The sequence below is a fragment of the Bos taurus genome, chromosome 9 (genome assembly GCF_002263795.3).
Source record: "Bos taurus isolate L1 Dominette 01449 registration number 42190680 breed Hereford chromosome 9, ARS-UCD2.0, whole genome shotgun sequence".
Classification (NCBI taxonomy): domain Eukaryota; kingdom Metazoa; phylum Chordata; class Mammalia; order Artiodactyla; family Bovidae; genus Bos; species Bos taurus.
The window spans coordinates 49,484,428-49,499,437 of record NC_037336.1 but is presented as its reverse complement, the minus strand read 5'-3'; the positions used below and the strand labels follow the sequence as shown (position 1 = coordinate 49,499,437).

Sequence of the window (15,010 nt, the reverse complement as noted above, 5' to 3'; positions counted from 1 at the left end):
TACCTATTGCAACCTATCTAAGCCTCAGTTTCCTTATCTGTGAGAGGAAAGAATAACAATAGTAAGTATAGTAATAGTAGCAGTAGTAATAGTAACAGCTCCCTGGCAATCTGGTAAAGACATCATGACATAAATATGTAGCCACCTCCCATGGTCTTTGGTTTAGGCTATAGCAGCTGGAAAAGGCATCCAAAAGGGCTTAGGGTGGATGCTAAAGGACAATTAGAGGAAGGGGAAGATCCAGACCTCCTGTCAACTGAGATGTTTTCAGTCCTAGAAACACATAGAAAAGCTTTGGGAAAGCCCCACCCCACCCCGCCCCACCCCCTGCCTCCAGCCCTGGCTATAAATATTGAAGGCTGGAGGTGTGGACCACTCACCTACCTGAGAAAGACCCAGGTGGACTGAGGCTGTCTCAGAGATGTACATGATCTTCCCATCTGGGGCCACCACAAAGATGAAACCATCCAGGGTCTGGGGAGACAGAAACCATTGAATGGAGAGCCCTCTGGGGCATTGGGAGAAATTGGGGGTGGGGGGAGTGATACAGAAGTACAGAGAGACGGAGTAGACAGAGGCTAGCAGGAAGGAGGGCAAAAAAAGAAAGAGAAAACTAGCCACAAGAGTTCTTTTGTTCATTCCAAATTTGTAAGCATGGAGGAAGTGGTGGGTGAGGCTACTGTCCTCCAAGACTGAGGATTCAAGAAATGAACAAAGCACACATAGCTACACATACACAAACATTCTGGGGGAAAACCATAGCCTGTGATAAGAGGTGGGATGGGTACTAAGAAAACCAGAGGTTTCCTGTGTCAGTCTTGGAGAGTTTCATGGTGGGACATTCTATAATGGAAAGCATGCTAGCGGGGCTTGGGGAACAGCGGGCACTGGGAGATGTGGAAGGGCTGGCAGTCTGAAAAGTTTGTAGACAGAAGGCAGTTGGCCAGTGGCTCTGGAAAGAGTCCAGGAGAGGGGGATTTAGGAGATGAGAGTCTTTTGGGGGAGCAAGTCCACACAGAAGTGCTACAGAGTATATGTGTGTGTTTACACTGATGTAGCAAACTGACAGGCTCTCCACGAAGAAAAATCTTAGACTTTCACCGTTTCTTTATCTCTGTGAATGAGGCTTCAGTCCAGGTGGTGGAGCATCAGGATGAGTCAGATCCTGCTCTCAAGGAGCCAGAAATGTATAAGGGACAACAGACCTAAAGCCGATATAATGACCATACAGCTGAATGCACAGTGCTGTGAGGGCCTAGAGGCTGAGTAGCCTGAGACCTGGGGAGAATCAGAGTGGTCAGAGAAGCAGAATTTAGAAGAGCTGTCTGAGCGGAACCTTGAGGAGGAAGCCTCAATGTGAAAAGGGAAGAAGGTCATCCTAGACAGAAGCATGATATATAGAAAGCAGGCATTGGGGGAGAGGAGAGGATGCATCTGGTGTATTCAGGCATGGTAAGTTTGGTGTACCAGAGATGAGACTGAGGAAATACACTGGTGCTGGATTTCTGGAGAGTTTGGGATGTCAGTCTGAGGAATTCAGAGATGCTTTGCAGGTATCAGGTTCCAACAGAGTAGGGAAATAAATAGCAGGCTTAAATGTGTGTGTGTGTTGGTGGTGTTTTTTGTTTCATTTTTCTGGCAGAATGTGGACAGTGACCTATAGGAGGAAAGAGTGGAGATGAGGAAATCAGGGATGGTCAAGCCTGAACTTGGTGGTTCAAGGAAGACAGAGTAGGGAAAGAGTCTAAGATGATTCTGGCTGTTGTGGTTTGTGGTGGTAGAAAGAGAAGCTGAGACTGACTTCAAGATCATTGAAATTTACAGAGGCATGGTGAGTTTTAGTATGAGTGGAAGCCTGGAAGAAGGAGATAGTGAATTCTTGTCTTGGGTATGCTAAATTTCAGGTATAGGCAGATTTCCATTTGGATGTGTCCAGATGGCAGCAGAAAATAAAGGTCTGTTGCTCAGGAGAGGGATATCTAGACAAGCAGTCATGCAAATGTGGGGAAAGGAGTTGATGTGGCGGTGTTGGCTGAGATAACCCAGGAAACCTTGAAGCTGTAAGAGGAGAAACAAAGCTGGAACCTTGGGGAAATGCCAGCATTTACAGTCAGACAGTGGTGGGAAAACCTAGAACAGCAAGCAGAGAGGGGGAAGAATCCAGGAAACTGTGCTACTTTAGACACTAAGGGAGAGGCAGAATGTCAAGCAAGCCATGTCACCTCCATCCAGTCTTTGCCCAAATGTCACCTTCCCCATGAGGTCCTCTGCAACTGTCTTACCACTAAACACAGCCCTCTTCTTCACCTTCTTTTTGTCCATGGCACCCACACCACTGTCATACTATGCACCTGAATGGATATACAAGGCTGCTCTCCTTAGAATGTCAGCTCCATGAGGGCAGGGCTTTCTGCCTGGCATACAACTGGACCTCCTGTGTTTGTGGAATGAACGAGGTCAGGTAAGATAAGAGATGAGCATCACTAAGTCCTGTGAGGAGTTTGGGATGAAGATGAGGAAAAAGATTGGGCAAGGACTAGAAGGGGTGACTGTTTGGGTTGTGCTCTCTTGTTTATATTGATGAGGAAAGTTAGCTGGGAATATGGAGGGATTTCGGAGGGGGTCAGTTGCTGAGAGACAACTGATGGAAGGTGTCCCCAAGAAAGGGGAGAGATAGTGCCTTTTAGTTAAATTCAGGGGTGTGGAGGCCAGACCTGGAAGGGAATGCTCACACAGGGCCTCTCTTTGCCCTATGAAACTAAAATCTCTTTTGGCCTCTGGGATTGAAGGAGGGACTGAATAGTGATGAGACTGGAAAGGCCAGGCCACTCCTGCCATGAGATGCTGAGCATGCCTGGCCAGGGAAGGAGGACCATCTGAGAGTCCCCAGTCTGATGCTAAGGCTCCCACGTGAGGAGCTTTGGTGGATTTGAATAACAAGAATAAGGGGGTGCAGGGTGGGATACAAGTGTCAAGCCTAAAAATTCCACGGGGAGTTTTACTATTTTAAATATTTGCTAGGCGACTTACTCGGGCAGTGGACAATTTAAAACGGTGTACACTGCAAACAACGTGGTAATGGGCGCCTCCACAATGGATAAACTCATTACCTGGGGAGGTATGTGTGCTACCGCGAGGGTCCCTGCATGGCCTGGCAGGGCTGGGATGAGGGCGCCTGGAGAGAGGAAAGAGCCCCGGGAGCTACAGGGCGCAGATGAAACAAGTTGTGGTCGCAGCTGCATCCGGAATGTGTGGGCTTAAAGCACTGACGGGCGTTTCTACCAGATCCCGGCTATTTCCGGGATAAATTCTTCATTTCGGACGGTTGTGCAGCCGGGTTTCGGCAGCTTGGCCCGAGGACTGCAGTTCCCTCTGCCGAGTGGTGTCAGATGGCGCCCCCTCCCTCGGTTCAGCAGTCCTGATTGTGGCCTTAACGGGCTCCCCTCCAAACCCAACGCGCCCATTGTCACCTGCTCCTCCCTCTCCACCTGGCCAGGAGACTTCCACACCCAGCGAGGTCCGGAGCCTAACATTTTAACTTTATAAGGAGTCGTAGGGACCACGTGTGAGACGGCCACCTTGGGACAGTTTCCCATTTTCTGGGGAACAGGAAGCCTGGCTCGGGCCCTCGCACACGTGCCGCGTCAGTACCTGGAGCAGGTGCGAGCCCAGTTCGCGGCCGACGTTGTCCAGAGGGCTGGTCCTACTCGAGTGGCCCCACGCCTCGCCAAGCCCTGTGAAACACAGAGACACCCTTAAAAGATGCACTCCGACCCGGCTGGCGGTTTGAGAAGCAGTTTAGTGGGTCTGTCACCCAGGCAAGCTTTCACACACAACCGGACACCGTCCGGGCTCCCTCTCCACCTGGACCTCGGGAACCCATTGAGTCAACTGCGGCTCCGCCCTCTCAACTCCAAAGGAGTTTAACAGACGTCAGACTCCCTCTCCCTCTGCACTACCGGCCCTTCTCAGGTTGGACAGGGTCCTGGCTGAGCGCCCCACTCACCCACCCTGGAAGCATCCTAAGTGGCCTCGTTTGAGGTCAGTCTGTGCCCAGAAGGGGCCCGACACAACAGCAGAGCGATAACTTTTGTGCAGGTTCACTAATGTGCTTAGAAGGGCGAGGGACACTACTTCTCACCCCAAGTTTCATCATCCTTATCACGAGGCCACATTTTCAGCGAATACCGCGGCCTGCCCAGAAAGACCTGAGACTGCGGGCCAAGGACAGCTTTTCCTGGTGGGCTTTCTAATTGGCTGCGGGGCTCTCCAGCCCTTTTCCTCCCCTTGGCCTCTGACTTTAAAACGCTTCGGAAAAATTCGTTTGGTTGGGGATGGCTTCCAGCACCAGCTACCCTCAGCAACCTTTCCTCTGCCTTTCCTCTTTCTCCTAGCAGCCTTAACGCGTCCTAACCTCAGGTCCCCACCCCCACCCCAAGAAAAACCCAGGAGCTTTTCTGAAAGCCACTTATTTTCAGGTGCTAAGACCATCTTACAATATTTATGTCCCATTTTGGACATAGGGAATCATTCCTCTTCTCTAATTCCCCGGCATCAACTACTAACAAAGACTGCCCCTTCCTGTCCTTGATGCTATCACCTTAAGCTCTCTCCAGGCTTTGCCACAAATCAGTTCTCTGGTGATGTCTGAAAAATAAACCTCCCTGTATGCCCGTGGCTCATTTTTCAAAATTTAATATGGAGTCTGCTATAGTACCTGTTTTCAGGAAGAAAATGAAAAGTAAGACAGAAGAAACTTGCAGAGGTTAAACTACTTATGGGTAATATCTTCTAACAATGTTGCTGCTGAAATTAACATAACTAGGTAGTCCAATTCTTTTATGCTTCCACCACTGAACAAGGTTAAACGTGATAAAAATTGGGGGGGGGATGATTTACTGAATTACTGCTTTATGGGACAAATCACTATGAAGTACCCAATGACAAACACTTGCATTGTAAATAGGGGTGGGGGCGGATCTTTCAGAATAAAACACAGAGTTGGGACTCTTAAAACTGCTTCCGAAGCAAGCGATCAAAACCCTGGTAAGGAGTAACCGTGAGCGCCCCTTAAGCGCGAATCGGGTTTTTCTGGATGTTTGCACATCTAAATAAATCTAACGATTTCCCCACCGCTCTGCAAACACTGATCCGCCCCCACCAACCCCCGCCCTCGCCCAGACTCCTCTCCCTTCCTCGCGCTGAGCAACTCCTCCTGATTCTTCCTCCCTCCCCAGAGTGACTCCACTGCCCTGATCCCTGCGGTCCTCCTGGACAGTTCCGGAGGGCCCTGCCACAGCAGCCGGCACACACACAATCCTTCGCCTTGTTACTTTCCCTTAACTCCTGCCGTCTGAGTCAAGCTCTATTTCTTGGTTTCACCCCCGATCACACATACCCACCCAGAAGAAGTGGCGGGAGGGTGTAGTCGAGGAGGTCGCACGGGGGGGTGGGGAAAGGATCCTGCCGGTAGAGCCCGGTACTCGGGTGGCGCTGGCCCTTTGACGCTGGGGCCCAACGGAGGCCTGAAAGCCCCGAGCTTCCTGGGGCGAGGGGCCGGGCGCTCGGCGGGCAGGGAGGTGGCCGCAGCCGCCTTGCGTCTGGGATTGTGCCTTCCGCAGCTCCCCAAAGGGTGTGAAACTTGCTCGTGGAGCCAACAAACGCCTATTCTAAAATTACGAAGGTTCTCCAAAGCGGCTGGGGACACCCGGGAGCCGCCTCCGGACCAGAATCATCTGAAACTCCCTCCCCCCGAGCTGAGCTCAGAGTTGAGTACCGGTTCCGAACTCCCGGCCCCAGCCTCGGCTGGTTGTGGTCTCTGGGGGCGGCCTCATTATTATGCGCCTACGAGGGAAAAGCAAGACTTCCCTACAGGTTAATAAACAGCCGGGCCGGGCACAGGGCGACAGGAGCCTCCCGCGCCGTCTCCTGTACCCCCCCACCCCCTCACCTTTTAAGGAACCTTTTGCTTTCACGGAGCATTGCCTTCTCTTCAGTTCCCGGTTGAAACCTCCCGCACATGGTTGTGTCTGGGTTAATGTTTTATAAAGAACTGGCTGCCTTCCTCTACCTGTCGGGCTTTTCTGACCTAAGATCAGGGCTCTGAGCTCTCCTTTCAGCCGGCCCAGGACAACTTCCAAGGCCGGGGCATGGGTTTCATCTCTCAAAAAGCCGGGGGTAAGGTGGGAGCAGAGACCCCTCTCCCTGGACCCCGTTACCTTCCTCCCGCACTGACGCGCTCCCACCCCCAGTTTCTGTTGGAGAAGGGAGTAAGCTGAGATTTCGTTTCTGCACTTGACCTACCGCAGAAAATTCACAAATCCTTTGATTGTCTGTTTAAAATGAGGAGGAAACCAGCTCCCTTTGCGGCAGGATTACAGTGGGAACAAGATCTAAAGATTCTCTTGTAATTCGGTGAGGCTGAGGGAACGGGATTTTGCAAAGGAGAGAAGGAGCTCTGCGAGGGAGGCGATAACTAAATCGGGTTTTAGACAAAAGGATTTTCCCCAGCTAAAGTGGCCGAAGACAAAGGAAAACATAATCTATTTTGGAAGATTTCCAAGATATGCCACATTAACCTTAGCAGATAAATTTTTCTTCTCCCCACCCCCTCTCCCTTTAAAGTCTGGTTTATCATATTTACATAAGTAGTATTAGAAGGGATGTATCTATTATGGATCTAAAGGACTAGCTCACATTTCACGTGAAACCCCGGGCGAAGTTTCACTGTTGCTTTACCCTCAGTGCGCCGTTGAGCCATTTCCATTTAAATACCCCCTGACCCAAGGATTACCTCAATGGACTGACTGCACGGGTTTTGTAATTTCCTGAAAATGAGATTTCGATTTATAAAACAAGAAACCAATTAGTAACCAAATGAGGCGAAGTAGATCCACTAAAATTGACCTAATCCCACAGGCACAATTTAGGCCCGTTCTTGGCGAATGAATGATGAGCCCCAGTCTAGCGTGAGCCCAAAGCATCATCCAGCTGTGTTATTGCAAGCAGCAAAAATAAATTGATCGAGCTTTTCCTTCGGAATGAGTTTCATACCCTTGACAAAATATAGATTACAGACCAGGTATCTCCTCCTTCACCCAGTCAGGAAGAGGAGGAGGAGAAGAGGTTGTTCTACTGTTTCGCCGCCGCCCCCACCCCCACTTTAATAAATAAACACAGTATCTCAATAGAAAGGTGTTCTCCTTATTGTCCTTCCCGGAAACCTTCAATTCTTGGATGACAGGGAGCTGTCCCATGACCTGACCACAACTTGGTGACTGAGACGGGAAAAGCCCTCGGAGACCCCGCGTCTAACTTCTGGTCCCGGGGGACTTGTCTCAGCCACCTGGTTTGTCCACAGGGCCTCCGCGTTCTCACTGTGCAACCCTTTCAGCCTCAGAGCAAGTGGTATTCGTGTTCCGGCTCCAGGAGCCTCAGCGGCTGGGCTCTTTGCGGCAGAGAGGGACGGAGATCAGGAGCGTTTGGCCCAGACTGAGCGGTCTGGAGCGGTCACTGGGCAGAAGGCTGCTTCGCGCACCGAAACGCACTCAGTACCCCAACCTGGGACGCCTGGCCTCTGGGCCATCTGGCGGGTGTGGCCCACCTTCCGACGACGTTGGTGGCCGCGCGGGGCTGGGGTTTGCCCCGTGCAGGGTCCCGGGCCCCGGAGTGCGCGTGTGCCCGATGCTCCCCTGCCTGCCTCCGAGACCCCCAGCCGCGCCCAGGGTATCCACTTCTGTCAGTGTGAACCTGGGGTGGAGACCGACGGTCGCAGCGCTGACACTCTCTGGGGGCTGGTTGGTGCTTCGGCCCCTGAGCTAGGGCTTCCCGGGCGGGGCCGAGCCCGGGAGAACACGAACTGCAGGAACGAGGACAGGCCGAGTCCGGCCAGGTCCCGACTAACCCGTGGGACGGACACGCACGAAGCGTTGACAATAGTGTGCGACGGCTGAGAGCCTCACGCAGTATCTCCCCAAGACTCCGGACCTTCGAGGCTGGCCGGGCTGGGCGTCCGAAGACCGGCGCGGGCGAGGCCGCTGGTCCGCTCCGCGGGGCGGGCCTGTCCCGCTTCGGTTCCACTTGGCGGTCGGGACGCACAGCTTTGCGCCTCGGGCGGCATCTTGGCTTTAGAGGAGTTTTAGAGGAGGGCCGGGCCTGGGGGCAGTGGCCCGCGCAGCGCCAGGCTCGGCGGACGGAGACGCCCTCGCGCCCCAGGAAGGCAGAAACATAGGCCCGCGCGGAGCGTGAGGAGACACCGCGCGGAGGCCTCGAGCTGGCGCACTCTCGGCTACCGGGGCCAAGGCGAGCGGGTTACTGGCCGCCGTCGCGGGGAGAGAATGGGCCGCACGGTGGGGATCTGGCCCGCGGGCCTTGGCCTACAAGCCTCCCCGGCGGCGAGGGCTTCGACAAGGTCGCTGTCCCTGGACTGGTCAGAGCCACGGAGGTCGAGTGATACCGCTCCGGAGCCGTCTGCCCAATGGCGCTACCCGAGGAAGAAGCTTTGGTCCTCAATGCTCAGACAATGTTTCAGTGTTTTCTAACTAGGAGGCCCGTTGCAAAATAATTGAGGATTCCCCGTCCCCATGCAAAATTTAAAATTCCGTGGACCATAAACTGACAATGAATGCACAGCTATTATCATAAGGTTTTAGCTGGGACTAAACCTTATTCTCTTGAGAAACGCCTGATCCGACAAAGAAATGAGGCAAGAATTCATAGATTTGAATTCTGTGTCCACATTTGTATCTGCAAAACCTGGAATCTGCCAAGATTCCCCCAGATTGAAAAATAACTCCCCCTAGAAATCAGGTCTGTCCCCTGGAAATTTAACCTGATTTTAGTTTCAGAAGAGTGTACCCTGCTTAAAAGTATTCTGCCATAGCTTATCATACCCTGTTTTTATAGTTTTGCTGTTGTTGCTATTGTTACTGTTTTTATTAATGATTACTCCCTTTTCAAAAAAAAAAGTACTTCTTCCATTGATCTGGTCTACAATTTCTAGCACATAAATCTGCCTTGCAAATGCTCTGCCCAGAGTTTAGTTTTGCACTCTACATTTTAAGTCAACATCAAAACTGGAATTAAACAGAGAAACCCAGCGTGGAGCATAAACTGTGCTTAAAGGCGTTTAAATGAGAAAAACTTCTGTAAGAAAATAAACATGGAAACCTAATGCTCAATCATTTCCCCAAGCAGCAAGAAAAACAGCCTTAAATCACCCATCCACGTGGGAAATGGGGCCTCTTTTCCTCTTTCAGTTCTCAGCCTCAAAAAAATACAAGGTGATTAAGGATTTCAGTCTTGAGGTGAATATTAGAGCAAGTGTCTGTGGAGGTTTGTTTAATTATCCTTTTCTTTCCAGACTTTGTAGAGACTCCTACACAGTTACTGATTTCAATTCTGTCATTACTTTTATTTTGCCAAGACATATTGACAAAGAAATGGCAGTAATGTTACCAAGATACTGAATGGCCATAGATTTGAAAACATTTGATCTTTTCAAAGGCCACACTATGCAAGCCACTATGCCCCCAGTAAAAAACTGTATTATAACTGGATAACAAATACATATTTTAGTTGAACTTGTTCTTTTTTGTATACAAATCAAGTCATAACATCTCTCTCTCTCTCTTTTTTTTTTAATCTTGCCTCTTTGGCTTTGAGAACACCAAAGACGTATATATCCAGATATGCCAACTTTTCCTTTGCAAGGCTGTTTTAAAATAGAATATGTTACCACTTGGGATATGCAATTCCAATGATTTCCCACTAATTGTCCCAGAGATTTTGTTTTTATTTTTACTATGAAATTTCCAATTTAATACTTTATTCTTAATTATTCCAGGGGCCCATATCCCGTTCTTCTGTTCCTTCTCCCTCGATTTTTTCCCTCAACAGCTCAATTTTATCTATTGAGATAAATAAAAGCTGAAATTTGCTCCCAAACCAGGAATTTACTAGACTCCTGGGGGCAGGGTGGTTAAGAATTGTATTCAACAAATGGGGGGAGGGTAGCTATATTTTAAGTATCTTTCATTTTTTTCATGTGTAAGTATGGAGGATTTCTGTTTAAATCTCTTGGCATTACAGGGTATTATAAATAAAATGTAATATGAGCAAAAACAGTAAAATTTTATAGTCATTTTTATGCCTAATAACTGATGCCACCAGATTTAGAATTATTTTAGATTATATACTTTGCAAAATCCATACGTTACATGTGATAGCAGGCTTATTGTGATGAAATAGTTACCTTCATCTCACCTTTAAAAATTTGTTGAAGACCTACTATGTGCTAGGATGGTGTCAGGATAGATGTAAAAATGTACTTCATTTTCAAACAAATTCTTTCCATCTCTCCACACTAAAATATATTACCTCCATAAAAAGTGCTCAGTTTCCCCCACTGCATGGACCTAATCTTGCCCACCTTTCTGCCTTCAGGCAACAGCTGAACCCAAATTTGGCACCCTCTGCAGGTTGTGCTTGGTTCTGCGGCCTTGTGATTATTTTGCTCCTGAAAACTGTTGGTTTTATTGTTTGTTGCTGTTGTCCTTTAATATTTTAAAGGGCTGAATCTGGGTTTTGGACTTTTGAAGCTAATCTAGACTCAAAATTAAAACCTCATCCCTAGGAACCAGCTGTCTGGATGACCCTAACTCACCCGGTGGAGGCTTCGGGTGAGTTATGAGCTCAACAGTAGCTGGGGAAATAAATGATGTGCCCAGAGTTCACACATCGTCCATCCCCTCCTCCCCATAAACTCGCACTCATCCAAAGAAGGGAGAGGAAGGAGTGGCCCCTGGCCAGAGCTCTGAAGGAAGGTGAGTGGGGCTGCAGAAAGTACATCGCCTTTAAAGTAGCCACAGGGGACAGGCCTGGCCAACAAGGGGACTCCAGCGGGAGTTTTCACCCGCGCTCTTTTTAAAATTAATGAGAAGTTGACTAAGAGGGTTTACTTTTTGTTCCTCCTATTTATCACGCAATTTATAATTTGTGGAGTTAGCATTAAATTAAACAAGAAAGCTTGCTCTCTTAAAAACAAAACAACAAAACCCAGCCCGATTCCCTCCGGCCGCGCCTGCCCGGGGTCTGCACGACACAGAGGAGCCCCTGGCCCAGCGACTCCCCGGGCGCACTGTCCCTCTGTGTGCCCGCCCGGGAAGCCAACCCGCTATTCTTTTCCTCCGCTATTACTCGCAGCCTCACAAGCAGCACCATATGCTGCTTCTGATCAAACAGCGAGCGACATCGGCACCGATAATTGACGAGACCCGCTAGAAATCACGCAGAAAGGGAGCCCACTGAGACCGCAGGGGCTGACAAATCACTGCTAATAATCCTGTTAGGAACAGAGCAGCCAGCGGAGTTCGCAATAGCTTTATTTTTATAAAGTAGGCGCTGACAGTATAAAGACAACGATATCTCTTTTTTAAACACAAGGCAATGTGGCATAATAGAAATTTTCCCACCGGAAATTCTCAACACAGGTTGAATGGGAAGTGTGTTTTTTTTATTACATAAGTTGCCCCTCCTTCTTTTTTCTCTTTTCTTTTTTAAAAAAACTTTTCAGGTGTGTTAGGTTTTGATTCCTCTCCTCCTGTAGTTTCCAAGGTCAAATGAGATAGTTCAAGGAACTGCTTTAAGACAAAATGACCATAATACTACTAATAGCTTTGGGCTAAAACTCAACTATAAAAGTTGTCCTTTAGTGCTCCTGACTAATTCGGGGGCATGTTTTGCAAGATTTTGATTCAGATAATAACTTGTAGTCAAAATGAAGCAAAGTGAAACTCAAAGCCCAATAGTGATTCTTTCCTTCCCTCTTTTCCCTAAAAGAAACAACAAATTCCAAACATCCAAAATCAACAATAACATAAATCTCTCTGGGTCAAATAAGACGTTCTGGTTTGTAAATAAACAGGGTTCCTTCTCTTGAATTTGTTTGTTTAGTATTCTCTTCTTTACACTTCCAAATCGTCCTTCCCCAGCAAAGACATATCTAAAATATTTTAAAAATCTGTTTATATGTTATTTGAATGTGAGTAAAGGAAAAGATGGGGAAACAGAAGAGAGAGGAGTCCTTCACCTACTGAATATAAATGGTTTTATACACGACAGTATTCTATGAAGGTTACTTTGTCTTCACACAGTGAATCTTGATAATCTAAATACACATTTTAAATCATGTCAACAGTTCAGCTATTCTAACTTCTAGGCCTTATAAGACAATTTTCCCAGGGATTCATTTGCCAACCTGCCACCTAAAAGATATTTTCTAAGCAGGCAAGTAATCTTAATTCAATCTTATATCTCAGAAAAAATATCAAGCCCAGAATTGCAAATCAGAGTTAGTCTCAGAATCTGTGACCATCTCAACAACTCAGATAAATTTTCAATAAGTAGTCGAGAAACTGGGTAAATTCAGAACATATTTGTTCATGAACTTGCCTGCTCCTCATCTGCTGAATTACTGACATATTGAGAAATTATTATCTCCATGTACATGGATCTGTCTAGACATAGCAAAAACAGAAGAATTTAGAGGTGTTCCTGCTCTCTACTAGATATAAATCTAACAAGAGGAATTAAAAAAGAAATACATGTTTGGGTTATTAGTACTTCCGACAGAGCCCAGTTATCTAAGTGTTGACAAAAGCACCGTTGGGCTGCTTCCCAAACACATCTGATGGACAGAAGAGAAAGTATTAATGGGGAAAGTAGAAAGAGCCACAGAAAGGCAAGAGAAATTCTAAATCCAGCAAAGTCCTTAGTTATTCTAGCATGCTAAACTTCCCTTTGCAGTGAGTGTGTAGGTACATATGCATGTATTTCTCTGCCGGTAGTGTAGCCATTCACTGGCAAATCCCTTATCCCTTCTACCTTTGAAATTCCACCTGGTCAAAGTCACTTACCTTCTGGGAACACTACTCTCATTTTGAGATAGCTGGTGGTGAGTCTGATTATGGATGCTTTGTCCAGCTGCGAGGTGATAGCTGAGGGCAAAGGCAATAATTTAGCCAGTTCATAAAATTCACTGTTTTCCTTCTCCCTCCTAGTCCGGGCAGCATTTTTGGACTTCTCTTTCATCGTGTCTCGTTCTCCCTTTCTTCTTACAACATAAGTTCCACAGATTCATCCAAAATCAAAAATAAACTTTCAATTAGAGATCATATTTGGCAAAAAATATAAAGCATTCTTTGACGAGACTTTTGCTTCAGTGTTTTGATGGTAGTGAAAGAACAACGGCGAACGGATTTTTTTTTTTCTTTCTTTAAAAATATGGGATGCGAATAAAATTGCTGATCCACGGCAAGCGATCTCGACAATCCTGCTGGGTATCAAATGCCGGCGGGAACCCCGAAGAGCCAGCCTTTTCTTCGGTTCCGCGCTGCAAACCCCGGTCCTCCGGAGATCGACATAATAATCCCCGACGGGTTCTCTCAGTCCCGAGGCCTTGGAGGCGGCTCCGAGCCCCTCGGGGAAGAACACGACTGCCGGACCACTCTTTCAGGCCACTGTGAAGACAACAGCATCAGAGCGTCAGACATCTGCGGCTCCAAAATCACTCACGCGCTCGCCCCAATTCTGGGGGAAATGGCCGGGAAGGGCCTCAGCGCGCCTCCGCTTTTCCTTGCCAGACTCAGTGCTTTGGTTGGTTGGTTAAGATCTGGAAAAATCAGCAGCGAGACTGAGTCCCCTGCAAATAATATTCGCCTTCTCTCACCCCCGTCAGACACATTCTCCAGCCCCCTGGGAAGTTGCCCAAACCACAAAACACAGGTCTCGGGAGACTCTTAGGAGCCCCAGGCCAGGCGTACGTTCCCAGGAAGCCAGGTTTCTGCAAATCAGAATTTCTCCGCAGCGCTCGGGCGCCTCTCGGTCCCCCCACTTTGGTAGGTCCGGAACTTGACTCTAACTTGGGTCTCAAGTCTCAGGGATTCCTCAAAAAGTGGCACTTATACATCGAGTCCCTCGGGACTGCCGAGGAGGCGACCCAGCGCTTCCCCTGCCCAGCGGGGGCGGCAACACGCCGGGCACGGCAGCGCCAGGTTAACAGGTGGCACATTCGCGACAGCCCCTCGCAGGCACCGGAGGGCGGGAGGCTCCTGGCCTCTCCTCCTCCGCCGTGGAGCCGCGGGCGCCACTGGGCGGGCGCAGGGCATATTCCACTTCACCTACCTTCAGTCCCTGCCGGCGGCAAAGCATGCGGAGGCGCCCACCTCTTAATTGTACTCATGCCTACCGTCCAACTAAGCCACTCCGCGGGCCTCGCCGCTTCCCACTAGCAGAGAGGAGCAGAGCGCGTCCAGGCTCTCTCTTCTTCTCTCGGTCATGAATTGGGGGATGGGTGCGAGGGAGAAGGGGGGAGGATTCGGGCTTTGGGACGGGTGAGGTGGTTTTAAAATCCTCCTCCTCCGTAGTTGTTATGAAGGAAGTATTATTGCTAATTGGAAGCCGAAAACGCCCCCCTGTAACTTCTTTATGGCTTTACAGGGTTTAGCTTCAACTTCACTCCAGGGCTCCCTCTCTCCCGCCCTCTCTTAATGCCACTCACAACCTCCTCGTTTCTGATTGGCTCGGTGCGTCTCGGGGTGCGACGCTCATTGGCCAACAGGCCTGAGTGACGCGTGCACGACCCGAGCCTCCCCGCCCCCCGCCCCCCTCCCAGCAGCGCGCCCCGGCTCTCCGCAAGCCGCCTAGCTAGACGCGTGGCCGTAACGCTCCAACTAGCCCCGGGCACGGAGTCTGCGCTGCCCCTCAGCAGCTGCTGCTTTTGGCCTCCTGGCTCTTGAGGGCGATGTGCAGAACCCACGCTCCCCTCTCTCCCTAGGGTCTAGGGGCTGTGCACTCACCCCTGAGCGCCGGTTCCGCAGGGCCGAGGGCGCCCCAAAGCGACTGGCAGCGGCCTCCGGGCCTCAAAGGTCGGGACCGTGGGCTGGGGCTCCCCACAGGCGAGGCGGGAGTCGCTCTGGCTGCGGGAAACGTTTGCCCAGAGGCCAACCAGCCG

General features: G+C 49.4%; 1 protein-coding gene across 2 annotated transcripts in view; it reads right to left on the bottom strand.

Moving 5' to 3' along the window:
* SIM1 (SIM bHLH transcription factor 1) overlaps nt 1-14,656 on the bottom strand; it is a 74,415-nt gene extending 59,759 nt beyond the window's left edge. Inside the window, exons 1-4 of one of the 2 annotated variants that reach the window (XM_059889787.1) lie at nt 14,182-14,656; nt 12,915-13,517; nt 3,652-3,734; nt 385-474 (exon numbers count right to left, since the gene is read on the bottom strand). In XM_059889787.1, coding sequence (XP_059745770.1) covers nt 385-474; nt 3,652-3,734; nt 12,915-13,089 — 348 coding nt within the window. In that variant the 5' untranslated portion in view covers nt 13,090-13,517; nt 14,182-14,656. Of the gene's footprint in view, nt 1-384; nt 475-3,651; nt 3,735-12,914; nt 13,518-14,181 lie in introns of those variants that run through there. The other variant, NM_001192972.3, reaches the window with a different exon arrangement.
* Nucleotides 14,657-15,010: the final 354 nt, after the last annotated feature.